At 46.3% G+C, this 26,945-nt stretch overlaps 1 protein-coding gene across 9 annotated transcripts; it reads right to left on the bottom strand.

The window, feature by feature from the left end:
- Positions 1-1,489: 1,489 nt before the first annotated feature.
- Positions 1,490-26,364, bottom strand: LOC114869277 (rap1 GTPase-activating protein 2-like). Of its 9 annotated transcripts, none has more exons than XM_029173354.3 (25): positions 26,041-26,364; positions 22,198-22,233; positions 12,913-12,997; positions 11,944-11,979; positions 11,785-11,832; positions 11,610-11,642; positions 9,652-9,870; positions 9,409-9,512; positions 8,167-8,245; positions 7,958-8,011; positions 7,784-7,867; positions 7,606-7,706; positions 7,363-7,492; positions 7,063-7,218; positions 6,925-6,996; positions 6,766-6,852; positions 6,453-6,593; positions 6,196-6,300; positions 3,718-3,809; positions 3,551-3,646; positions 3,399-3,483; positions 3,009-3,066; positions 2,853-2,923; positions 2,674-2,702; positions 1,490-2,589 (listed from the first exon to the last, which is right to left on the bottom strand). In XM_029173354.3, the coding sequence occupies exons 1-24, from the start codon at positions 26,082-26,084 to the stop codon at positions 2,694-2,696; spliced, it is 2,025 nt and encodes a 674-aa protein (XP_029029187.1). In that variant the 5' UTR covers positions 26,085-26,364; the 3' UTR covers positions 1,490-2,589; positions 2,674-2,693. The 9 variants fall into 9 exon arrangements, 8 of the variants coding, with proteins under 8 accessions (XP_029029187.1, XP_029029186.1, XP_029029185.1 ...); XM_029173353.3 differs by having other exon boundaries at positions 1,490-2,594; positions 26,041-26,362; XM_029173352.3 differs by having other exon boundaries at positions 2,674-2,705; positions 26,041-26,359.
- Between the last annotated feature and the right edge of the window lie 581 nt (positions 26,365-26,945).

The following is a 26,945-nucleotide window of genomic DNA, read 5'->3' as shown; positions in this document are numbered from 1 at the left end:
TCCACTGGGTGGCGCATTAGCAACTGTGTTAAGCAAACAAACAGACAGAGCGATTAGGTGAAGCCAGCGCTTCCAGTCTGGATGAGCTACTTTCCTTTGCCCGCAGTACTTGCTACGGCTTCTACTTTTAAAGTATGTGCCTTGGCAACGCCTTTGCCCCAATACGTCTCAAAGAAAAGTGGATGCAGAGTGTTGAAAAATGGTCATCGTCCTATTTATTCATTGAAGTGAATGGGAAAGTTCACAGCATGTTGCAGTGCTGAACGAATATAACCTTAGTCGCCACTATGTGTCTTGATTTCAACAAATACTGTGTGACAGCTCAAGGACATTGGAGGAGACAGATCCTGAAGTCTGCCACTCAGGATGGAACCCCGAAATGGATGCGCTGGTAAAGACTGAAAGATGCCAGGTATTAGGAGTCCAATAAAAGAAGATTAAGAAACCCTTTCTATTTCTAAAACTATGCAACCCCACTTAAAGTGCTGCACGAGAAACCCTGATATTGTCCCATGTTTAACTAACCTTGTCTCTTTCTCTCCAGTAGTTGTGCTTCTCTCCCTCTCTCTCTCTGCTCTCTGTCCTCACCTACAGGTATCATTGGACTCAAAGTTTGGTGTCTGTGATGGGCAGCTGCGGATCCAACCATCCTGCCTGTTTCCAGTCCCTGGTCCGACCATCCTGCCTGTGCTTTGTTGTTGCTTGTTGCTGTTGCTGTGCTTTTCTATCTCTCTATCCTCTCACCCCAACCGGTCGAGGCAGATGGCCGCCCACATCCAGTCTGGTTCTGCTGGAGGTTTCTTCCTCGTTAGAGAGGGAGTTTTTCCTCTCCACTGTTGCTGTCAAATTAAATGCTTGCTCTATGTGGGATTTGTTGGGTTTAGTTGTGTGAGGTTTTAAACCTTACTTTGTAAAGTGCCTTGAAATAACTTTGTTGTGATTTGGCGCTATATAAATAAAATTGAATTGAATTGAATTGATATAGTTTGGTGATCTGTGACAGACATCTGAGAATCATCGAGGCATTGTGTGTTCTTTGTCCTTAGAATTTTCAAGTAACTTGAGGTGTTTTATTATTAATAGTGATGTTGGACTTTTGGACACAATGTCCTCAGGCTCCAGCTTTATATTTTATGTTGATCATATTATAACAGAGAAAACAAATTGAAGTTGTTGTTTTACCTGATTTTTTACAAAAATGTTTTGCCTTTTTTTACTTGACTTGGATACTTAATACTGCTGCTGTTCTATTTACTGTTCTTCCATACTGTTGCACTGTTTGTCCTGTTTCATGTCTTCTTGCTGGTGCAGTCAAAAGAATTTTCCCCATTGTGGGATGATTTAAGTCTATCTTGTTTTATTTTATCTTGTCTTCCTATGTTTTTATTCTTCACAGTGTTTCAGAGTATAAATACTGCAAAACACAGATTTATCAAAACAGCTGCACAACATTAGCACCAACGAAACCAGAAAGCTGTCATTCAGCAAAAACATTATTATATCAGTTTTAATGACAGAATAACAGATATCCCAGTTTTCATTAATACAAACATTCAGAGGCATCTTTGTTTTAATGCTACATTTCCCCTCTACATTCTACATTCTCTTTCAAAATAAATTATTACTCTTATTTTGTAAAAAAACAAACAAACATGGAAAGTGATTTACAATTGGAATCATATGTGAAAAGACGAGGAACAGAGTTTGTGAGTTTTAGTGCAATCAAGACTATTACAGTACATAGGTCGGTGCCCAGATTCACTTTGTACGCATATAATATTATTGTTTATACATTTAACATCCAGATTATTGCAAATACAGGTTTCCTGCCTGTCTGTCTATTTCCTCATTTTTGTGCATTCATGCTTGTTCTTGTTGTCCTTTCTTATGGAGAGTTTCCAGTTCATGTTCCTCATGTTCTTGGTTCTTGTCTAGTTTCTTAACGTCAACCCAGCGCAGCCTGGCGTCCGCGTTAAAGACCTTACATTGTTTTTCTTGGTTCTAACACAGCGATCAGTGGTCAAATGAGTTTTAGTGTAAAGAAGTCTCACACGTATTTAGGTTACAGTTGATTCAGAGAAACATGAAGGTGATATTTTCAGTGGAAATGTGATTTTTGCAGGAAATATCACAGCTTGTAACTTATTGATTTGATGGAGCTTTTTAAACCACATACAACATAAACTACCTCAAAATTAATCCTCGATCTTTATTGTATTAAAATCACATAAAACAAATTCTAACAATATTTTAGACTTGAATGAGCCAAATGAAATGAACAGATACAGTTATTGATCTCCCTAAAACATTTTCTCCAGAAGAAGAGCAGCTTGTTGCAGTGTGCTTCTGCTGTTTACAACCTCAGCCTTCATTTTGCTCAGTGGCCTGATGAGTATGACATCGTTTGTGCATCTGTGGGTCTGCGTCATGGTTTGGGTTTAAACCATCCTGGGAGCTGCCGACAGTCTGAGGAATCAGGTGCAGGTGACCATACTGTACGTGAGTGTCTGCACATCTACTGACACACTAGCCTCAGTGTGAGACAGGCCTCCAGCCTCTTGAGTCTGGAAGCAAAGCTCCCTGTTGTTTCTAACCTTGGAATTACAGAGAGGAAAAATAAAAGCCAGTCGAGGATCTTATTTATTTATTTTCCATGAAAGCTCCATCACTTACCTTCCACCGCGGTCCTCACTTTAGTGTCCCTGCTGATGACAGAGGGAAGTTACAGTCAGAAAGCACCAGCTGTTAACCAGTCTGTCACACCTCTTATTACATTATGATGGGTGCAAAACTAAACAGTGAGGTCTGTAAACAGAATCAAGAAAGTGAATCTAAATTAGTTTGAAACTCACTGCAGCAGAGTGGCTCAGCTTGTCGAAGCGAAACTTGAGGTTGACTCTGGGAGAGTTTTTATTTCTCATCTCTGAAAGTGAACAGAGGGAAAAGAAATGAAGCACCTGCAGCGAGTGTAGCAGAGAAAAGCTGTTGCTGTGTGGACTGGACAGAACCTGTAGGACTGCGACAGATCAGGGGCGAACTCGGGCCGTCCCTGTCCAGCGTTGTCGTCTAAGTGACATACAGGGACCAAATAAATGTTTTGTTGGGCTCAGAGCAGCTGAGTTCTATTCTATTCTGTTCTGTCCACTCACCGAGCGTCTCCTGGTGCTGTTCAGTGGAATTACTTGGGTTTTCTATTGGACTCTATATGATCGTATTGTAAAAGAGCCTTGAGGTGACTCTAGTTGTGATGTGATACTGTAGAAATCAACTGAATGAATGAATGAATGAAGTGAATTTCTCACAGCTGCCTTTCTACTGGTTTTGTGTGACAGATGTGATTTAATGTTGCACCACCTGTGTCGCTGCAGCTCATGGTTTACTGATCACCTGTAACTCACCAGGCGTGTGTCGTCTGCAGCGATGCTCAACATGCAGGTGCTGGATGTTGATCTGTAAATCTTACTGCTTTCCTTGACATGCATCCTGCGGTACAAAAATGTGTTAGCATCACCTGCAAAGTGGCTAAAACGCCTGCCAGCCTCGCACTCACCTGTGCCTGTGCTGTCCCACCTCTGGGGAGCTGGGATTGGATGGCAGCTCCGGCGTTGGCTGCCACCCATCAGAGCTCCTCTGCTCACTGAGGAGACTGACACATTGACAGTGTGAAGAGCAGAGCGCGTCTCTGACCAGCTGAGCCCTAAACAAAACTATAGTTACCTTCCGTGGTTGTGTTTCTCTGTTTGGCTGTCGACGCTCAAGAGTCGTGGGAAAATCCCAGATCGCCTCTTCACAGGAGATTTGACATTGCTCTGACATGAAACACACCAAAACAAGAAGATGAGTCAGAGTCATGAGCAAAGAAACGTCTGGTTCTTGTAGAGTCCACAAGTCCACAAATCCAAAACCATCACATCAGGACATAGGTGTTAACTCTTTTCTTAAAACATGGTTTTCTTGTGGGACACTCTGCTCTAACCCCCAAGATAGGAACAAGACCCTTTCTCCTCCCACAGGGAACCGTGTGTTTAAAACAAAAACACACATGTTTTTCCAGAGCTCCTGGTTTGACATCAAAATCTTATACGTGCAGCAGCTTCTTTTGTGCCCCATACGACGTCTTGCTCCCCATCCATTCTGTCAAGTAGTGATTTTAGCTCAGGCTGGAGTTGAACTGAGGCATCTTTATTTAGCTTAGTTCAGAGCTGGACACCACCTTCCTGTTAGCTGTAATAGTTTTAGCCGCATTGTTTTTAACTTTAGCGACTTTAATTGCGGTACCAAGAGAAGCCTAGAGAAGCCGCTGCGCCTCTACCTGAACAATCTACCCGATTGTCATCAGGTTAATTCATGTATATATTATTCGTGCATATATTCTTACTGTTTGGTAATAGATAGCGATGACACAATTTATTTTGCAATGATGTTTTAAATGTAGCTCCTGCAGAACTGTATATAAGACCTCAATAATTACATGCCTTTGATTTTCATTGTCTATATCTTTGTAATCTTCACCTTGATTTGAATGTCAAAATAATGGTTACATGTTTATTGTGTTATAGTGTGATAGAACTGTGTGCTTGATGAAAAGAGAAAAGTATAGTTTAGTCCACATTTAGGATTAATTTAAATAGGATAGTTTAATGAACAATAGGCGGTGGTGTTTTTCTCTGGACCCCTCCCCAATGTGACCAGCGATGACATGTATAGCCGGCTGTCATCGCTCCACCGCTGGTTGTCTAGATGGTGTCCTGCAAACGATGTGGGCTTTGTGGCTAATTGGAGCACTTTTTGGGGAAAACCTGGGCTGATTAGAAGAGACGGCGTCCATCCCACGTTGAACGGAGCCTCTCTGCTTTCTAGTAACATGGCCATGTTGCTTAGCGTTCCTACGCTGTGATAACTCAAGTGGAGCCCATAGAGACTGTGTCTGCTCCCCTACCACCTAAACTATACAAGTAACAGACAAATCAAAGAGGAGTGACTTACCAGAATTTACTAAACATTAAAACAGTTCCTTTATTAAGTTAATAAAGTGTGGTTTATTAAATATCAGATATCAGTAAATTGAATTGAATTGTATTGGGAGACTTTAACATTCATGTAGATGTTGACAGCAACTGTCTCAGCACTGCTTTTAACTCATTAATGGGCAGTATTGGTTTTACTCAGCATATAAATGAACCCACTCATCTTTTTAATCATAAAATTATTGTTATTAATAATAATTATTATCAGTTAATTAAATTGGTATCTGGTGTTTAACTAGTTTAGTTAAACCTTGGTTCAAGACCTGGTGCCCCCAACTTCAAGGGATGTTTCTGCATAAAAAATTAAATTTTTAATTTAAATTTGCTACATCCTTTAGAGCAGAGGTATTCAACTAAAATTTAAAGAGGTCTGGTTACGCAAGATTCTTTGCAAAGCAAAGGTCCAAAAAATTCTAATGTCTAACTATTTACTGCGATATATTATTAAGTAGCCTGCATTTATTTATGAGCATATATTTACAATGTTATCTAATTTATGGTATAAAAGCAGAACTGCTTTTCAAAATAAGCAAGAATAAAACTGCTCAAAATAAATGCCTGAACTTTAAAGAAATAAAATATAGGAAGGAAAGGCATAAAAACTTTTACATCTTGACTCAAAAGTCTCATCCAATTTAACAGGCAAAAAAATCTGATTATATCCTAACAATTGAACAGGGCCATTCTCACACACATGTGGAGGTTTTCATACAACAGCGATATTTCTTCTTGATTATTTTCATTGTGGAGAAAGTTGCTTGCAGTTGTGTGTGAAGCCAAACATTGTCAAGATGTACAGGGCTACTTTCCTTAGATCTGGGAAAGCTGCCTCTCCCTCTCTCCTCTCTGTATCTCTCTGTTTCCACTAGCTACACACAACTTTCTATTTTCTTTAGTTTCCTTGCAACTTCGAACTTTCTCTCATCCGCCGCCACTGTTGAGTCGCAAAATGAACCACCGGTGATCCACATAATCCATAGGTTACGTGAAGTCACGTGGGATTAAAAAATTACCACTGTTTTAGAGGAAACCTACTCTGAAGCTGTGTTGAAATGTACATTGTACATGTAGTGCACAAACTACGTACAAGAACATGAGCATCACTATACATGAAAGTAAACAGCAGCTGCAGCTGCCGTAGTTACTTTATCCTGGGTCGACGTCTTACCTCGGCACTGATTTGTGTCAGACCTCCCCCACTCAGACTGGTGGGCAGCCCTGCCCCAGCTCGTGACATGGTCTCCATGGAAATGCTTCGCCCACGCATCGCCCTCTGAGGGCAATCAAATATTTTGTGATGAAAGTAGCAAGCACAACAAAACACTGGACCCAAAATAATATAATGTAACACAAACTATAAACACACACATAAAGCATCAGTTGTGCAGCCATTTGGTTTAGAAAGCCACGCAACTAATGAAGCACCTTGATGGACTCCAGTAGGCCTCCGTGGGTGTTCCCATTCTCCGCTCGGCCCTCGTCCTCCAGGCCCAGGCCCAGCATGCTTTGAGAGCGTCTCTGCAGCTCCTCGTAAAGGCTGTCCAGCAGTGCGGCCCGGGTGCGTTCCTATGTCATCAGCGTGACATAGACCAGGGCACCAGGAAGATAAAACATACTCTAAACCACGAGCAGAGTCTGTCTCTGCCAGTTCTACTCTGCTTCATATTCATTCTCACTGCAGCCATGGTATTTTTATTGTTTTACGTCTGAAACTGAATCCACCGTCACATGCTTTTACCTCCAGTCGGGCAAAGCGGTCGCTCTTGTAGCAGGACAGCTCTGCATTGATAAGTTTGGTGAGAAGAAACTCCCTGAACTCTGGTCCCTAAAACAAAATAGCTCAGTCTCAGTTATTTGACTTTAATACATGACAAACACCAGAGGTGAGCTGCCTCACCTTCCTAAAGGTGGATGAGTTTGGGAGACCTGGTCCAAAAGGTGGAACATCTTCTCGTGCTGTGACCGACACCTGTCAATCAATCACATTGTTTTCTTCTGTCCATGGTGTAAAGCAGACGTGTTGTTCTTGTTGTACCTTGTAGGTGGTGTTGTCAGAGCAGGGGTCCTCCACCTGCACCAGTATGAAGGCGTGAAGGAAGTTCGAGGCGATCATGTCAGGAACAAATGGTGTAGCTTCCTCCTGAAACACTAGGGCCACTATGTCGTTTCCTATGTGACGCTTCCGTTGAAGCTGAAAAATGTCACATTATAAAATCAAACAATAAAAAGTAGTGCATGTAAGTGAGTCTGTGGTGAGTGAGTGGGACTGAACAGTCCGTTTTGTTCTGCTGACCGACATTGTGACCTGTCTCCAAGCTGACCAATTCACGTGTACCTGCTGTGCATCTCCTTCGGTGAATGGCAGCTTTGTGGACACGTGGAACATGACCTCCTGCTGTCTGTAGACTGTGTAGACTGACTGAGAACCCGTCTGACCATGGGCCACGTCCAAACCCCCCCGAAACCTGCACAGTTGACAAGGCGGCAGATAGTGCTCATGTCACTGCATTTGTAGGCTCAACCATCACCCAGCCAGAGCCGAAGACCTCCTCTTGATCCTCTGTTTAGTTTTTCTTACCCTTTAAAGTCCTGAAGCTCCACGGTGTCTCCCAACAGCTGCAGGAACTCTGTGAAGGCCGGGGTCTCCTCAGTATTTCTGAACACCTCCTCCTCAGACACCTGACAGACAAGGTGGACACAGGTAAACCAGAGCCTCCGTCTGACTGGTCAGACCTGTTCATCGCCCTGGCTCGTACCTGTCCAAACCTCTGGTAAATGACTCCGAACTTGAAAGTGTTGTTCACCTGGTGCTCATCGTAGTTTAGTATTAGCTGAGACGCCTGTGGACAGACGGACAGAGGCTTAGGTGTAATCAGTCCAACATGATGCTGGCATGTACAAATGGAGGCCACCGGGTTTGCCGAGCTCACCTTCGGGTAGACGACGGGACTGAACCTGAGACTTGCTGCTTCACCACTCAACAGCTTTCGAAGCACAGAAAGTTCAAGAGTTTTATTGTATCGTTTTAGTGTGATATGATGTCAAAGTAACCTTCCTTCTGTAACCTACTGTAAAAATTTCAACAGTTCACAAAATAAAAGTGTGATGCTTGCTCTGATGGAAAGCTGTGTGTTTGTACTTTTGCCAGCTCTGGTGCACTGGGGATGTCCAGCAGCTCTGTCACCTGCAGCCTGTGGTAGACACTTTTCACCCGAGACCTGAAAGAAACAAAAGACAAACATACATACAACAAATAGATATAACCCAGCTAAGACCCTGTCACGGATACTGCTTTCTACCTCTGCTTTTGTCTAGTTTCCTGTTTAATGTTTGATAACTTCCTGATTTGGTTCCTGTTTCATTTGTAGTTCTTACTTGCTTTACTCGTGATTCTCCAGCTGTGTTCAATCGGTAATTAGTCCTGGTATACATACACCAGTATTCACCCTCATGTTTTGCCACATTGTCTGTTCATGTACCGCGTTGTCTAGCCTTCAAGCGTCACTTGTAAGTCCATGGTTTTGTTCCTGTCCCTGTTTTTGGACCCTGCCTTTGTCTAGTCCCTGTCTGTACCCCTGCTAGAGATTCTGGATTCACTGTTTTCGACCATGCCTGTATGACCACGTTTCTGCCAGCCATATTGGAACTGACACCATTAAACTCACTCTCATACTGCGTTACTAAGTCCTGTCTTCAGAGCTGTTGTGAGTTTTGCATTCACTGTTTTTGACCACTGCCAGTCTGACCACGTTTTCGCCTGCTGTTTTGGACCTGTCTTATTAAAACATTTCTTAACTCAGTCCTGCCTTGTGCTGTGCGTTTGGGTCCTTCATTCCTACATTCCCTGACAGACACTAATGCTGAAGTAAAAGCTGGAAGGCTGCAAATGACTATTTTTAGCTTTTAGCTACTCATACTTAACTGCATAATGTCAATTTATGTTAAAACTGAAGGAACAAAGTGATAACAGGAGATTTCTGAAGCAGCTAGGTTTTTGAGACATACGTGGGAGGACCAAGGACAGACCCCTGTGGGATTCTCATTTATTTATTTCCTCTGGGAGCAGTGGGTCTCTGCGACAGTTTCATAACATACCACTACTTCAGCAGACGTAAGATTCATTCACCCGTGTTTTCATTACAATTGATTAAACAGCTAAATACTTGTCAGTAGTGTGGCCACATGTAGCTACAGCTAACAACTCAACTCCAGACCTGACTTTGTCCTGCTACTCCTTGTTTTTAGACAGTCTCACTCTTTCACCACCTACGTTGTTGTCCACACATCACGGCTGCAACTACAGCTTTGTCTACATTTCTGTCCTCCTCCCTCTCAGAGCTCCTGCTGGCATCTGATCCAGCCATTGTGAGTGCCTGTAAACCTGAGGACTACGTGGAGGATCTCCTGCTCCTTGTCCTCTTCGTGTCTCACCGACAGCAGCATGTTTCCCATTCTGCTCGCCAAACACAAGATGTTTAAATGGTCCTGCGAGGAAATAAACACAGAAACTCAGCAGGCCTTACATACCTCACAACCAAAGAGCCATCAGGTAACCATGGCAACAACACTGATGCCACTGTACTAATTAACTACAGTGGTAAAAGTAAAGCTTCTCAGATCTCACCCTGCCCAGGAAGTACTTCCTGTAGGCACGTGCAGCCTCGCTGACGTCCTCTAGCTTGTACCCATAATCCCCTGGGAGTCTGTCTTCCCCTATTCCTCCCTTCTTCTCCCCTCTGCCACTGCTCTCCAAAGAGTGCGGAGGAGGCTCAGGGTCCTCAATCCAGTAACCTCCAAACTCTGGCAGGATGACCTGCGGGTAGGGAGCCCCTCTCTGCAGCACCTGCAACAGGACGCAGGAACCAACCGCTAAAGGGGACAAGTCACAAACCAACAGAAATGTCTGCCTCTTTATGTGTATGCAGGGCAGGCTCTGGGCATAGGCGAACTAGGCGGTAGGTTAGGGCTCCACCTGCTGGGGGTGCGCTTCAAGCTTCAAGCACGAGTCCTTAAGTCCCCCCCAGTCCCGGCTAGAACATACTTCGCTGACTGAAACACTTTTTGTAACACCTACATGATGGGGGGGGGGGGGGGGGGGGGGGGTTGACTGGGGTGAGTAGAGGGCGCAAATCTCGCCAGGTCGGACCTATGGAGTCAGTGTGCGTGCGTAACCAAATGCGTGCATGTGTAATAAAATCTGTGCGTGCGTTAGCCACCGGTTAGCGACAGAGTAATCTGTGGCTGAAGTGCCTACTGTTACCTACCTACCTGTTAGGGTTATCTCATGTAAACCAAGCACTTCATCCAGATGACTCTGTCAGTGAAAACGCACGCTAACGTGTAAGTCACGTAAACTGGTGTTCCATATGAATGCGCGACCATGTTAACTGATGACCGACTTCCGGTGAGTTGTTTTACCTGGGTGACATCCTGTTAGCTGTCCCTGTCAATGCCTTGGTTTACGTTTCCTACCTGTTAGCGCGTGCGCTCTCCGTAACAGAGTAATCTATGGACGGAGCGCAGCGTTTAACTTGTGTTTTGTGTCGTGTTTGTTGTGAACAATCAGGAGCGTCTTGTCATTTACTGACTGACCGTTACCTGCTGGCAGCTGGCAGCGCCTAAGTAAACTGTGGGTGAAGCGAAGCAGAGTCAGAGCGGTGCAGGTCTCAGCTGACGGTTGAAAGTGAATGCTGCGAACTAAACGATCGTGATTTCACAGACCAAGCTTTGTGCCCGTGTCTGTGGTATCGGTGACATCTTGAGAGATTCTGCAGCAACACTGGGATTCTGTCTCCTTGTAGACCGGTGTTGATCAGCGGAAAGCACCAAGATCCTGCACTGAAATCCAAGCCTGTCTAATAACCGCATTACATATCTGTTTAAAAGCATTGTTAAAGTAAACGTGTTTATTGTGGTCTAATAAAGCCTCACAGAGTCACAACGGTAGCGTTACTAGGACATACCCACCTAAACTTCAGCTGCATCGTAACATAGCATGGCTTTGCTAATAGCCTGTCGGCTAACATGCTACATTGACGTATGATAGAAACTCCAGTTTAACGTTCACGCAACTGCATCACCTCCGCAAATCACGAGAGTAGCGTCACACTTCATACACATGAATACGAGCCGTCATGTCTGTCTGATCATTAAATATTATTAAAGCCATCAGTCAGTGGATTCGCTTGTTGCTGCTTGTGGAGTTTTCAGGATCTGCTGTTCCACGTCAAAAGACTGCGACAACTTCCTTGTTGATTAGCCAATCAGAGCGTGGAGGCAAATTAAGGTCACGTTATTTTACTTGTAAATTTTGCCACGATTTGTGCGTAAGGTACAGCCCCACTAAGTCTACAAGTACAAATCTGGTTACGCACTCGCAGATTGGTTTACGCACGCACAAACATATCTGACCCTAATTTGACTTCATACGGCCCTGTGTGTATGAAAAATGATGGTCCTCCTGCTTTGGTATTTATCATTTAGCTGCTTAAATCAGAATGCTGCTGTTTCCTGCTGGGACCACACATTTGGTCTGACATTGTTACATCTCGTATCAAACAGTAAGAGCTCTGGAGAACTCACTTGCTCAATCCTGGCGTAAGGAGTGAAGTCGTCCTGAAGGGAAAGCACAGAATAATAAAAAACGCTCACAGAGACAATGAGTGACGCTGCTGAACATGATGCAGGTGGTGGAAAACTTTATCTTCTAGCAGTGAGTTAAGTCAACAACCAGAGCCTGATGGAAGTGAGGACATGCCTTCTGTTTCTGAGGCACCGTCTTCATTTCTGCAACCTCTGGCACCTGCTGCAGCAGCGTCAGGAAAAGGAGGCGTTAAACACGCAACACACACCAGGCATTGGTTCACCTGCTGCTCATGTCGTTTTCTTCGAGCTAAATGAATTCAGAAACTCTTACCTCCATCTTTTCCATAATGTCAAAAAAATGAGTTGACTAGAAACAGACAGAGAGAAGACCGTTAGAGCTGGACTAGGTCACATTTACTCTCAGTGACCTTCCAGTAATAAGGAGACTCTCATCTGCTGTGAGGTGAAAGTGACCGTCAGACTCTGGAGTAACAGCTAAAGCTCTGTGCCATCAGCGTCACCAGGAAGCCACAGCTGGAGCCTCCTCTGTGCCCCCAACATGCACAAACTCTAGAGAAGATGCTGTATGACATGTCAAGCATTTTAATGTGTCTGAGTCTTGTAATGAAAAAAAATTTGCCTTAGTGCTATTTCTTATCCAACACACTCGTCATGTGCTGGTTAGGTGCAATACTGAACATTCTTACACAAACAAATAATCTCTTGTGCCCTGTCGTACATCAAGTCTAAACATCTGATGTTCCATTTGACTGACTAATAATTTATGATATATGTTTGTCTTTTACACCCGGACTCTGGCTCCATCCTATCTGACTCCCCACCAGAACCAAGGCTGTTAAAGCCAATGCATCTTGTCTTGGAAGCTCGGTGTTCCTTCCTTTCCTTCCAAGACACGATGATGCAGAAGTGAGAAAGCAAACATTCTCACTCACAGCGAGATAAGGTGGCGCAAACCATTCCATTGCTGCAGAGAGACATTCCACCAGAGCCAGAGAAAGGGGTTAAAAGGCAGAAGCAACTTGAGGATCGGGGGCTCTTTGCATCACACCTTCGTGGTGTGTGCACTGATCTCCCAGCTGGTTTTTGCTTTGTTGATGTGCACGATCAACATCCATGCTTTTTATTTGCTTTCCCCATTATTTTTATTTTCTTTATTATTTCAATAAATCGCGCAAAAGGACAACTCTCTCATCTGCTTCTTTATGGGAAATTGCACCACAGTCTATTCAATGAGTGCCTTATATAAATAAAGTATGATTATAATGTGTAGCAGCATCACCTTCATGGTGGGGGGGGCGGTTCGGGGAGGGGAGGGGGGGCAGTCGGCCACAGCCACATTGCGGACGGTCAGAAGCTCCTGTTTGCTAGAAAAAAGCAAGAAAAAACAAGCATTAATCACACGTCGAACTGGATCTGTCAGTATCCTTCAGTATTCACTTTGCAGGGTATCGCACAGGGTACCTATTACGGGTATTGACTACGGAATAACGCAAGAAGAGCAAACAAGATATAAACTCACTGATACGTACCACCAGGATATACAGCTAAGACATCGGAATTTAATTCGAACTGGAAAGTGTGGTCAGATGGTAGCAAGGAAAGGAAAGGTGGGCCTGAGGGGATAGAACTACCAGAGGGCAAGATAGCAGAGGTGGAGGACAGCTACAAATACCTTGGAATCCCACAGGCAAATAAATGGTAACCACAAAGAGGCCACAAGGAAATGGCAACCACTAAGTACTTCCAAAGGGTAGGGGAAGTCCTGAAAAGTCAGTTGAATGGGAAGAACAAAGTCTGGGGGCGATCAACACCTACCCCCTCCCGGTCAACAGGTGTCCCATTGGCATAATAAGATGGCCAAAAGAGGAGAATACCTCAGGCAGCATAAACGAAAGGAGGAGGAGAAGGAACAGGAGAAACCCTCATGGAAGGACAAACCCCTACACGGTATGTACCACTGGCAGATAGAAGAAGTGGCTGATATCGACAAATCCTACCAGTGGCTGGACAAAGCTGGACTAAAAGACAGCAAGGAGGCACTAATCCTAGCAGCACAGGAGCAGGACCTGGGTACCAGATCAATAGAGACTGGGACCTACCAAACCAAGCATGACCCCAGGTGCAGGCTGTGCAAAGATGCCCCTGAAACAAACCAGCGCATAACAGCAGGCAGACTAGCAGACAGGGCTTACATTGAACACCACAACCAAGTGGCCAGCAAGGTCTACAGGAAAATCTGTGCTGAGTACAGGCCCCAAAGTCCGAATGGGACACACCTCCAAAGGTGGTTGAGAATGACAGAGCCAAGATCCTGTGGGACTTCCAGATCCAGACTGACAAGCTGGTAATGGCCAACCAACCCTACATAGTAGTGGTGGACAATCAAAAGAACAAGGCTGAAGTGATAGATTTACATTAGCAATGTGATAACCACATCACGAAGAAGGAGCACAAGAAGGTCAAGAAGTACCAAGGGCTGAAAGAAGAGATAAAGAAGATGTGGAGGGTGAAGGAAAAAGTGGTACCCGTATTGATAGGAACACTGGAGGCTGTAACTCCTAAACTGGGAGAGTGTCTCCAGCAGATCCCAGGAACAGCCTCCGAGATCTCTGTCCAGAAGAGTGCAGTTCTAGAAACAGCTAAGATACTGCGCAGGACCCTGAAGCTCCCAGGTCTCTGGTAGAGGGCTGCTCGTGGAAAAAGGGGCAAGGACAGTATAAAAAAACTAATTTTAATTTCCAAAGTTGATCACACAGTGAGCCTTCCGATCTCTAAATGGGAAGCTGATCTGGACATCACCACTAATCACATATTCTGGAATAATATATTTTCTAATTTATTCAGAATGATAAAAAATACAATTTTACAACTGATACAATCTAAAATTCTTCATAGAACAAATTATACAAGAAAAAGGATGTTCCAAATGGTTCTCACAAATTCGAATATTTGCCCTGATTGTACAGATAATACCACAGATAGATTCCTACATGCAATTCTGATCACCTGTGGAGCCACTTTGGCAAGGAGTATGCGAACACCTGTCAACCCAGTTAAGCTGTCCAATCCCAGCAGAGCCCTTTGTCTTCTAGGAGATCTAAGTGGGCTTGACCTAGAGACAAACTCATCACACACAGTACTTTCTGCCCTCTGTGTCGCAAAGAAAATCATCCTTGTGAACTAGAAAACTAAAAAGAAATTAAGCATTACTCAGTACTTGAACAGCTTGTCAGATTACCGCACCTTAGACACATTGTCTGCTTTTTCAGATCAATGACCAAAACTATACTCTGATTGATTCCATTTCCAGGTAGAGATGCGTGGAGCTCGGGTGCTGCGCCATGTCTGGTGCAGTGGTGGGAGGGTGTCTGGTGGTTGGGAGTGCGGGTCACCCTCTGATGCATATCATCCGAACAAGCTGAGATGTTATTTGTCAATCCATCAATCCGGGCCATCCTCTGGTGTAATTCCGTCAGCCGAGAAACCATGGCCCCCATCGGCGTTTGTAGCTCCACGGCCGGTGGACATGCCAATAAGCCGGCCGCAGATTTTCCAATCTTCCATTAAAGTAGGGCACCACCAAAGCCAATCATGAGTAGCCCTGTTATCAAAGTCCAAAATCTAAATATATCCTCTGCATCCTCGATGGACAGAGGCTCCAGACACACGGGGCACCAGAAATCCCATGCGTCCCGCACGTAGACAGGGGCAAGAGGCCCCGAGGGGCAGAGTCGTTCTCCCGGAGATTCTTTTCTTTGTGAGAAAACTTGTCCACCGGCTTGCAAGAGTAAGGACATTTGGAGGGTTGGCTTGTGCCTGTCTCCGGGGAGTGGAGGCGGGCCTCCCTGCCGTTGTGTGGGGGCGGACCTGGGGATAAAGGCCTGGGTACCCTGTGCCTGGAGGGGTGTCTCTCCCCTGGGACGCTGCCCCTGCTCGGGTGAGGCATAGTGGTGGATGTGGCAATACGAAGGGATGGCAACATCAGGAGAAAGGAATATGAGAAACTAGAGAAATACCAAGGGCTCAGAGAAGAACTGGAGAAGGCTTGGAAGGTGAAGGCCACAGTGGTGCCTGTGGTGATTGGAACACTGGGGGCAGTGACCCCCAAACTGGAGGAGTGGCTACAACAGACCCCTTGAAAAACATCCGACATCTCAGTCCAGAAAAGTGCAGTCCTAGGAACAGCAAGGATACTCCTACATTTTCAGCATTTAACTAGTTCCACATACTTTAAGCTTCTTTAAGACTTAATGTGTATCCTTTTAACTTTTTCATGTTGTTAATTTTTTCAAGATATTAAGCTTTTTTCATCAATATTTCCAATTGAAGGGAATAGAAAGCTATAGACATCAGCTTTTTTACATTTTTAATAGCTTCTGATTTATAGCAGTTTAAATATTTTGTGTCTTTTGGTTTCAGGAGCACAGACGCTGACTGACAGTGTGCCTCCTGGACAGTGTCCCCCACCCTAATGCCTATTGTGTGGTTAAAACGGGGTGGGTCCTCTCCACCAGAGCTGGTGGATGAGGCCACAGCTGGCCCCCACTTCCAGGCCCCAGTGTAAGACCACCCGTTCACCGAGGAGCCCAGCAGACCTAAGCAGATCTAAGGGAAGGCCCTATCCACTTGTCACCCAGGGAGGTAGCCTACAGAGTCCTGGATGAGTGTGTATGACTAATGCAAATAAAACTGAGGGGAGGGCATGTGGTCTTCCACTCAATACACCAATATGTCAGACTCGGGGCAGGCGTCGGACCCACATGCACAGCACAAGGCAGGGTAAGGATTAATACAGGCTTTATTTCGGTAAGCAGAGTCTGACGGTCCAGGTCATACACGGAAAGCTTGGTAACGAGGTACAGAAGGGAACAGGCAATCTCAGGTCCAGTATACAGGCAAGGTTCGGTGCACAAAAGATCACGGTACAGACAAGGGCTAGGCAAAACTCACGGTCAGTTGTTCGAGCAGGGTACTTATCCAGGTAACGATGCAAACAGGGTTCAGGCAGGATTCGGTAATCAGGGAAAAAACAGGATCAAGACATAGGAAACAAGACACGAAAACGCTGGGCAGAAGTGCTATGACTTAGGAAACTCGACAATCTGGCAAGGGACTATGGGAACTGGTGGTGGCTAAATACTGGTGCTGATTACTAACTGCTAACAGGTGTGCAGAGTGAACCGGGAACAGAAGTGAGAAACAGGAAGTGCTACAAAATAAAACAGGACATGACGTGGAACGTGACACAATACACATACTGTGCAGCTGTGCAGGGAGGCCCAACTCCAACCCAAGGCCCAATGAAGGCCGCAACCCGGGTAGCCCCTCCCATCAACCCCACCCTGCCTCTTCGCCGCAGACCCGAGCAGCAACCAGAGGGTGTTGGACCATAAGGGCAGGTAGCAGGTCACCCAAGCAGGGGCGGCATATCGCCCCCATACATAGGGCGCAATATTTCTGTTTTCAACTGGTTTATTTTGAGTAGTTAATGAGTCTGTTTTACAATTTAGCAATTAACCACATACACTTTCTCCATATCTTTTCACAAAGAAACACAAATCCAGATCTTTAACTAAAACTAACAATATTTTTGCTTTCGACTGGTTTATTATGACTAGGTAAAAACCTAGTCATATAACTATACATATATATATATATATATATATATATATAACACACTCTATTCTCACCCTCCGCGGGTGGTCTCATCCCTACCACATATATATATATACACACTCTATTCTCACCCTCCGCGGGTGGTCTCATCCACTTTCCAAGCTCGGGTCCTCTACCAGAGGCCAGGGAGCTTGAGGGTTCTGCGCAGTATCCTTGCTGTTCCTAGGACTGCACTTTTCTGGACTGAGATTTCGGATGTTTTTCCAGGGATCTGTCGTAGCCACTCCTCCAGTTTGGGGGTCACAGCCCCTAGTGCTCCGATCACCACAGGCACCACTGTGGCCTTCACCTTCCAAGCTTTCTCCAGTTCTTCTCTGAGCCCTTGGTATTTCTCTAGTTTCTCATGTTCCTTTTTCCTGATGTTGCCATCGCTTGGTATTGCCACATCCACCACTACGGCTTTCCTCTGCTCTTTATCCACCACCACAATGTCTGGTTGGTTCGCCATTACCATTCTGTCAGTCTGGATCTGGAAGTCCCACAGGATCTTGGCTCGCTCGTTCTCTACCACCTTGGGAGGTGTTTCCCACTTTGACCTTGGGGTTTCCAGTCCATACTCCGCGCAGATGTTCCTGTATACTATGCCAGCCACTTGGTTATGGCGTTCCATGTATGCTTTGCCTGCCAGCATCTTACACCCTGCAGTTATGTGCTGGACCGTCTCTGGGGCCTCTTTGCACAGTCTACACCTTGGGTCTTGTCTGGTGTGGTAGATCTGGGCCTCTATGGCTCTGGTGCTCAGGGCCTGCTCCTGTGCAGCCAGGATGAGTGCCTCTGTGCTGTCCTTCAGCCCAGCCCTTTCAAGCCATTGATAGGATTTGTTGAGATCAGCCACTTCAGTTATGTTCCGGTGGTACATCCCGTGCAAGGGCTTGTCCTCCCATGATGGTCCCTCTTCCAGCATCTCATCCTCTGTTCTCCACTGCCTGAGACATTCACTCAGCACGTCATCTGTCGGGGCCTTATCCTTGATGTACTTATGGATCTTGGATGTTTCATCCCGGATAGTGGCTCTCACGCTCACTAGTCCTCGGCCTCCTTCCTTCCGGCTAGCGTACAGTCTCAGGGTGCTGGATTTGGGATGGAACCCTCCATGCATGGTGAGGAGCTTTCGTGTCTTAACATCTGTGGTCTGTATCTCTTCCTTTGGCCACCTTATTATTCCAGCAGGGTATCTGATCACTGGCAGAGCGTAGCTGTTTATTGCCCGGGATTTGTTCTTGCCATTGAGCTGGCTTCTTAGGACTTGCCTTACTCGTTGGAGGTATTTGGCTGTTGCCGCATTTCTTGTTGCCTGTTCAAGGTTGCCGTTTGCCTGTGGTATTCCAAGGTACTTGTAATTGTCCTCAATGTCTGCTATTGTTCCTTCTGGGAGTGAAACCCCTTCTGTGTGGATTACCTTGCCTCTCTTTGTCACCATCCTCCCACATTTCTCGAGTCCGAATGACATCCCGATGTCCGAGCTGTAGATCCTGGTGGTGTGGATCAGCGAGTCGATGTCTCGCTCACTCTTGGCGTACAGCTTGATGTCATCCATGTAGAGGAGGTGACTTATGGTGGCCCCGTTCCGGAGTCGGTATCCATAGCCAGTCTTGTTTATTATTTGGCTGAGGGGGTTTAGACCTATGCAGAACAGCAGTGGGGACAGTGCATCTCCTTGGTATATGCCACATTTGATGGATACTTGGGCAAGTGGCTTCCCATTTGCTTCAAGGGTGGTTCTCCACAACCTCATCGAGTTTGCAATGAAGGCCCTTAGAGTTCTGTTGATGTTGTACAGCTCCAAGCATTCAGTGATCCATGTGTGTGGCATTGAGTCATAGGCTTTCTTGTAGTCGATCCAGGCTGTGCACAGGTTGGTGTGTCGCATTCTGCAGGCGACTGTTCTGTCTACCAGGAGTTGGTGTTTGGCTCCTCTGGTATCCTTACCAATGCCCTTCTGTGCTTCGCTCATGTATTGACCCATGTGCCCACTTATCTTAGCGGCGATGATGCCTGACATGAGCTTCCATGTTGTGGAGAGACAGGTTATTGGCCGGTAGTTGGATGGGACAGTACCCTTTGAGGGATCCTTCATTATCAGGATCGTTCGCCCTTTGGTTAGCCATTCAGGGTGAGTCCCATCCCTTAGCAGCTGGTTCATTTGTGCTGCCAGGCGCTCATGGATTGCAGTGAGCTTCTTTAGCCAGTAGGCGTGGATCATGTCAGGGCCGGGTGCTGTCCAGTTTTTCATACCTGAGACTCTTTGTTGGATGTCTGCCACTGTGATAGTCACTGGATTCTGTTCAGGGAGGTTGCTGTGGTCTTCCCTCAGATCCACCAGCCACTGTGCATTGCTGTTGTGTGATGCCTCCCTCTCCCATATCCCTTGATCTCCCATATCCCAGTACTGTTCAGTTTCCAGCCTTGGTGGGTCTGCTCTGCTGTTATTACCCTGCCATTGAGAGTACACTTTCGCGGGTTGTGTTGCGAACAGCCGGTTTATTCGTCTGTCTTCGTTGTCTCTGGTGTATCTCTTTAGGCGGCTGGCCAAGGCTTGTAGCCTTTGCTTGGCAGTTTCGAGTGCTTCAGGTATGGGCATCTGGCTGTACTTCTTGGTACTTCACTTAGCCGTTGTAGTGGGGTTCGGGGTTGCCTGTTCAGTCTCGCCATGATCTTATCTTTCAGGTCAGTCGCTGCCTCGCTCAGCGTATCTGTGCTTATTGGGGCTTCATACCCAATTTCCGGTTGGGGAGATGGTGAAACCTCCCCTCTGACCTGGCGTCCTGGCTCCCCCTTGCCGTAGCATTTGTGTTGTATCTCGTCAATCTCAAGTCGTGATAGCAGTTGCCGTTTGTGGATGTTGGAACACTGAGCTACTAGTTGCTTCGCCGTCAGCCTTGAATGTGGGTTTCTCCGTTCCCATTCACCGCACATTCTTTGCATGTAACCCCTCTGACTAGGGTTACTTGAGTAGTAGCATTCCAACAGAGCCTTGTTCTCGCATCTCAGCCATTTCTTTCTTGTTCCAGTAGCCCACTTCTCGTCAAGGTGATCTGGTTCCCCAACACCTGACGCAGACCTTGTTAGACCGGGCGACGTCTGAGCCGGTATCTCATGTGGTTCATTGTCTCTCATGATATGAGGTAGGCAGTAGCTTGAAGGGTCTTGCCCAAGGACCCACACTGGATGCCTATTCGCCCTAATGGGGATTCGAACCAGGAACCCCCCGTATATATATATATATATATATATATATATATATATATATATATATATATATACGACACATATATATTAATGACAATATTTCTGCTTTCGACTGGTTATTTTTATAACCAGTTAAGACTATTTTACAATATAGCAATTACCCACACATCCTTTGTCAAAATCCTTTCAAAATAAAAGTACCAATTCAAATTATTAACTTTATGCTCATATTTATATTTTTCTTTCAGCTGTGCTTTGGAGGCTAAATATTTTTTTGAGAGGCAAATGAGTCAGTGCAGTCAAATCAAACTGTGACGAGAGCAGGGAGACGAGAGACGCCTCCAGACTGTTAGCTGCACAGGTCGGGTGAGGAAATGTGACAGCCGAAGAAAAGCTGAAAAACCTCGGCTTTCCGTGAAGCAGGAATCTGTGTCCTTATTATCCGTTAAGTGGGTAAAATTCTGATAACTGATAAAATGTGTTTACGTCTTTTCCCCTGAATTTACCGTCCAGATGTTTGATTTTCCAGCTGACAGATTTGTCCAGTGTGTATGTCCAAACAATCTAAGTAACGTCTGCAACCAAAGACAACATCACATACAATTTGTGGAGCCTTTTCCAATTGAGAACCTTAAACAATTAGATAAACAAGCAGAGAGCAGCAGAGGACCAGGGGAAATGTCAAACTCACCAGTGGACGTGTAGCATCATTGTGCAGTCGATAAATTAGCATCTTGCTCAAAACCAATACAACAGCACTTCTCTCTCACCCCTCTCTGCTCATCCCCATCTCTCTCTCTCTCTCTCTCTCTCTCTCCACGTGAGAACCATCAGAATTGTGGCGCCTCAATCACTCAGAGGGAGAAAAAGGCAGGAAGAAAACAATGACTCTCTCTGGATGTGCTGCCACCGGAGGCAGAGGAGGTTGTAGTGTTGCTAATGAAGCAGGTGGTGGCGGCATTAGGACCTGGTCCTGCTGAGCTGCAGCATTTACATGCCAAGGAACAGACACTCTGCAGAGGCAGCAGAGCCCCACTCTGCCCCTTCAACCCAAACAAGGTCTATGAAGGATGTGAGAATAAAGCTACAAAATACTCAGGAAGGATGTGAAGCAGGTTCACAAAAAATGGTTCTGGTTCTGTATCTGGTTCCAAGACTTTGATCGGCTTTCATCCATTTCACTAAAGGTGTTTCTCGTCTATTTGTCCTGTTCACACTGAGTCAGCGGCTCCGTGTGGAAGCGCTGCAGGGAAGAACAGATGACGTTGGTCTGGACCAGTCACCTTCCCGTCGGATCATTATCACGTTTGAAAACACAGAAGTTCTGAAATGTTGCTGTATTAATACTCGTCACGTTTTCGTGAGGATGAACTCAACCTCCTGTGTCTGGCATGAAGCCGATCAGAGCCTGTTGTTTCTGACGCCCCAAGCAGAAACTAGGCAGAGTGTTTGTTCAGCTCCTCTCTTTCAACTTTCAAAAATAAACTGTTTGTTGCTTTGGGCCAAATCCATCAAGCAACAATCACTTCTGTCTAACAGTGTTTTATTTTCAGTGTTTTTGCTATGTATCAATCAATGGTTTGACCATTATCCAGTGAAGGCTGTGAAATGAAATGAAACTTAAAATGTGTTGTGCTTTTTTAAAACTTTAAACCTTTTTCTGCTTTTACCAGTGTTTGTGTCGTGTGGGGGAACTCACCGAGCTGTCAGAGCGCTGACCGTGGACTTATCGACCCTGCAGAGACACAGAGACGTCGCAGGAACGTTAACAGTAACTCAGAGAGAAATTCTAACAATTTGTTAATGAGGACGTTTGAGCCACATCATTCAACTTTTATTTACCGCATCTGTGTGTTTTGCATTGTTTCCACTCAGGTTTGTGTTGGATCCAAACTCAGTGGATGGAAACAAGCTTCTGTCAGAATGAGAAGCACTGATCAACCTGAATGACATGAAACAATAACCAAACTAAACCACTGAAGGTCCGGACAAAAGGAAACTGTAACTTAACTGTAACTGAGCTGTTAGTTGGCGTCAGAGCCAATGTTAATGTTGTAACTCTGCTACACAAACATCCTGTGACAGCGTTTGGGTCAATGCAGGACCAGGTAATCTTAAAAGCCCAAAATCTCACGGTTTGTCTCGGCCTCAAAGGCCCAGTGAATAAATGTGTTCACACGTCCGTGGATCTGAATCCAGTACCAGCACAGATCTGACCGGTGACCGTGACGTCCTGATCTGAACCTCATTCACTTACTGTATCACTAACACTAGTGTTTGGGCCACAATAAAGTGCTCCACTCCGTTACCGTGAAGCTCCTGGATGAGTCATTCTGTGCCTCGTTTATCATGGAGCCACAAACTGGACTGATATGACGGAGGAGCAGTTCTCAGCACCTTGTGCCAGAACAGGTTCTGCTTCGTCCGACGCCGCTTCAACAGCAACAAGCGGACTAACAGCATATGTGTCCGCTGAGCTGGAGGGGTCAACAACGTGTTTACGCTCCAAAGCATCCGGAAATATTCTTGGAAGCCTGTGACACGTAAGGGATGAAAAGCATCTCCCAAAATACTTAAAAGAAGAGCTGCAATAAGGACATTAACAACAAGAGTGAGGGACTGTTGCTGTGGAGGCATCATCATCGTGTACGTGTGGTCTGATGGAGCAGCAGCATCACAGTGATGACAGGAAGAGACTGGACCGGGTCATCAACAAGTCCAGCTCTGTCCTGGGCTGCACTCTGGACACAGTGCAGGAGGTGGTGAAAGGAGGGTCCTGGCTGAACCCACATCCATCCTGGACCAGGACTCACTGTCTGCTCTGGAGCAGCTTCAGTAGCAGACTGTGACTGTGTGACTCACTGTGTGAAGGAGAGATATCACAGATCCTTCCTACCTGCTGCATCAGACTCTACAAGAACTGTTAATTACCACCCGGTCCATAAACTCACCCATTGCATCAGTGACTGTGTAGAAAATTTCCCATGTGCAATATGTATATACTTATATAATATGCAATAACCCCTCCTGTCACTCCATACTCACTCTACCCACCTGCATATTATTGTACTGTGTTGTACTCTCTTAATTCTTGCTGCTGTTTTTTATTTTTTTTTTGTATTGTGCTGTTGTGTGACACAATTTCCCCACTGTGGGACTTTTAAAGGTTTTGTTATTTTTATTATTATTCAATAATATCAGCTTTAGAAATGAGTAATGACGCAATGAGAATGAGGAGCGTGTTGGAGGGTTTAATATAAACTGTTCCTGCAGCCACCCTGAAGCTGCTCCTGCATTATTAAACACAGCACCTCTATTAGTTGGCTCAGACTAAACGCTGGGAGAAGGAAACACAGGTAGGAAGGAAGGACTAAGAATGGATAGAAGCAGCGACGAGTGAATGATTGAAGAGTGTAGGAGTTTCACCTCACGGTTGTGAAAGACTCAGATTTACTGAGGCGAGACGGCGACGCACAGCAGCTTTTTTACATTCTGTTCTGGCTTCCTCCTGTCTGAGGCTAATATCTGGAAACATTCCACTGGACCAAAACACCATCACAACAACAAGCCTGCTGCTCCTGCTGCTCCTGCTGCTCCTGCTGCTCCTGCTGCTCCTGCTGCTCCTGTTCCACCTGCTGCTCCTGCTCCTCCTGCTGCTCCTGCTCCTCCTGCTGCTCCAGCTGCTCCTGCTGCTGCTCCTGTTCCTCCTGTTCCACCTGCTCCTCCTGCTCCTGCTACTCCTGCTCCCCCTGTTCTTTCTGCTCCACCTGCTTCTCCTGCTGCCCCTGCTCCCCCTGCTCCTGCTACTGCTCCTGCTCCTCCTGCTGCTCCCGCTGCTCCTGCTGCTCCTGCTGCTCCCGCTGCTCCTGCTGCTCCTGCTGCTCCTGCTCCTGCTACTCCTGCTCCCCCTGTTCTTTCTGCTCCACCTGCTTCTCCTGCTGCCCCTGCTCCCCCTGCTCCTGCTACTGCTCCTGCTGCTCCTGCTCCTGCTACTCCTGCTCCCCCTGTTCTTTCTGCTCCACCTGCTTCTCCTGCTGCCCCTGCTCCCCCTGCTCCTGCTACTGCTCCTGCTCCTCCTGCTGCTCCCGCTGCTCCTGCTGCTCCCCCTGCTCCCCCTGCTCCTGCTGCTCCTGCTCTTTCTGCTCCTCCTGCTCCCCCTGCTCCTGCTGCTCCTCCTGCTCCTCCTGCTGCTCCTGTTCCACCTGCTCCCCCTGCTCCCCCTGCTACTGCTGCTGCTCCCGCTGCTCCTGTTGCTGCTTCTGCTACTCCTGCTCCCCCTGCTCCTCCTGTTCAACCTACTCCACCTGCTTCTCCTGCTGCTCCTGCTCCCCCTGCTCCTGCTGCTCCCCCTGCTCCTGCTACTGCTCCTGCTGCTCCTGCTCCTCCTGCTCCTGCTACTCCTGCTCCCCCTGTTCTTTCTGCTCCCCCTGCTCCTCCTGTTCCACCTGCTGCTCCTGCTCCTCCTGCTGCTCCTGCTGCTCCTGCTCCCCCTGCTCCTGCTGCTCCCCCTGCTCCTGCTGCTCCCCCTGCTCCCCCTGCTCCTGCTGCTCCTGCTCTTTCTGCTCCTCCTGCTCCCCCTGCTCCTGCTGCTCCTCCTGCTCCTCCTGCTGCTCCTGTTCCACCTGCTCCCCCTGCTCCCCCTGCTACTGCTGCTGCTCCTGCTGCTCCCGCTGCTCCTGTTGCTGCTTCTGCTACTCCTGCTCCCCCTGCTCCTCCTGTTCAACCTACTCCACCTGCTTCTCCTGCTGCTCCTGCTCCCCCTGCTCCTGCTGCTCCCCCTGCTCCTGCTACTGCTCCTGCTGCTCCTGCTCCTCCTGCTCCTGCTACTCCTGCTCCCCCTGTTCTTTCTGCTCCCCCTGCTCCTCCTGTTCCACCTGCTGCTCCTGCTCCTCCTGCTGCTCCTGCTCCTCCTGCTCCCCCTGCTCCTCCTGCTCCCCCTGCTCCTCCTGACCATGTGGAGTCTGTAGACCACTGAAATTAGTTGATTAGAGGTGAGCGGGGATGATAAACTGACTGACTACACACAACAGTAACACAACACTAAAGTAGAAGAGGAAGCTGTTGTGTCCGTCCTCGATCCTGATCCTGTTTATCATTATAAAGCTCATTATGGGCCTTTGTTCCACTACGATGCAACACAAATGAAGCTAAAGGCTAAAGTGACACAGCAGCATCGACCAGGAACCATTAGAAACCATTACGACACACATTTTAGTCTCAGTGTTTTTGTATTTCTTCACTGACTTTAAAGTGGACTTAATAGGATTTTGTGCTCATATCCTAAAGCCTTGACTTGAGTTGTTGTCTGGACTTTATTAAACCAACCAATATTTCGAGTCCTGTAGTTGTTTTTCTGCAACAAAACAATGGCTTTTTGTTTCCACTAGTCACAGACACAGACTTCAGAGCAGAGAAAGTTTCCAGCCCAGTTACACTTTAACCAGGTAAGTGTTTGCTCTGAACCGCAGCACAAAGGATGATTAGAGTCAAACATCCAGAAAAGGCCAGCAATTATATGACACATTCATTCAGCTGTTCTTACCATCCAAAGCCTCCAAACGACACGCTCCTCTTCCTCCTCAGCATCGTCTCCTCCTCCTCCTCCTCCTCTTTGTCTTCCTAACTGTGTCTGGTTCCCCCTCTCTCTTTGTATTTCTATCTTGCTTCCTTGGTTACCTCCTTCTCTCCCGCTCTCTCTCTCCTTATGTCGTTCTATCTCCTCATCTCTCCATCTATAAATACCTCCATCTCTGTCAGACGCCCGCCTTTGCCAGCTCCAAACACCCCTCCCTCTTCCTCTTCCTCTGCCTCTGCCTCCCTCTCTTCTTCTCGTGCCCTTAATGTTTCTTTCACATCCATTCTCTACACACCCAGGCAGAGCTAGAGACCATGAAGGATGGGTGCTTGTTCTCTTTCTCTCTACTCTACTAAGCCGGTAGATTCGCCATGAGTCTCAAAACATATCATACATAATAAATGGCGCTAAATGGATGAATGCCCACGTCAGCTCAGTGGATTTTATTTTACGTAACGATAGCTCAGTGTACACTGCTTTTGATGTCCTTCTGTTCACAGCTGTGTTTAAGTTACATGCAACGTTAGCAGCTGAAAAACACTAAAATTAAGTTCACTGTGTTAATATTTTACTTTTGACTTGTGAGGGAACATTTCTGTGCCCACGTGAGTAGAAAATCAAATGAATCATAAAGCAAAGCATGTGAAAAGAAAACCGCCAAAGCAGCTCAGCAGCAGAAATTATTTCCATCAAATTAGCAGTAAAAGGAAAAATCAACAGAGCAATGTGTGGGCTGCAATTACAGTTAAAGAACAAACAAAAGTCATCACCATAATCTAGCAGCATAATACTGACCATTAATACTGCTGTACGTCAACTAAACTAAATGCAAAAACACAGAAAAAAGGACATGAGCTCATAACATAACATGT

The sequence above is a fragment of the Betta splendens genome, chromosome 14, assembly GCF_900634795.4.
Source record: "Betta splendens chromosome 14, fBetSpl5.4, whole genome shotgun sequence".
NCBI classification, from domain to species: domain Eukaryota; kingdom Metazoa; phylum Chordata; class Actinopteri; order Anabantiformes; family Osphronemidae; genus Betta; species Betta splendens.
This window is presented reverse-complemented; position numbering and strand designations above follow the sequence as displayed.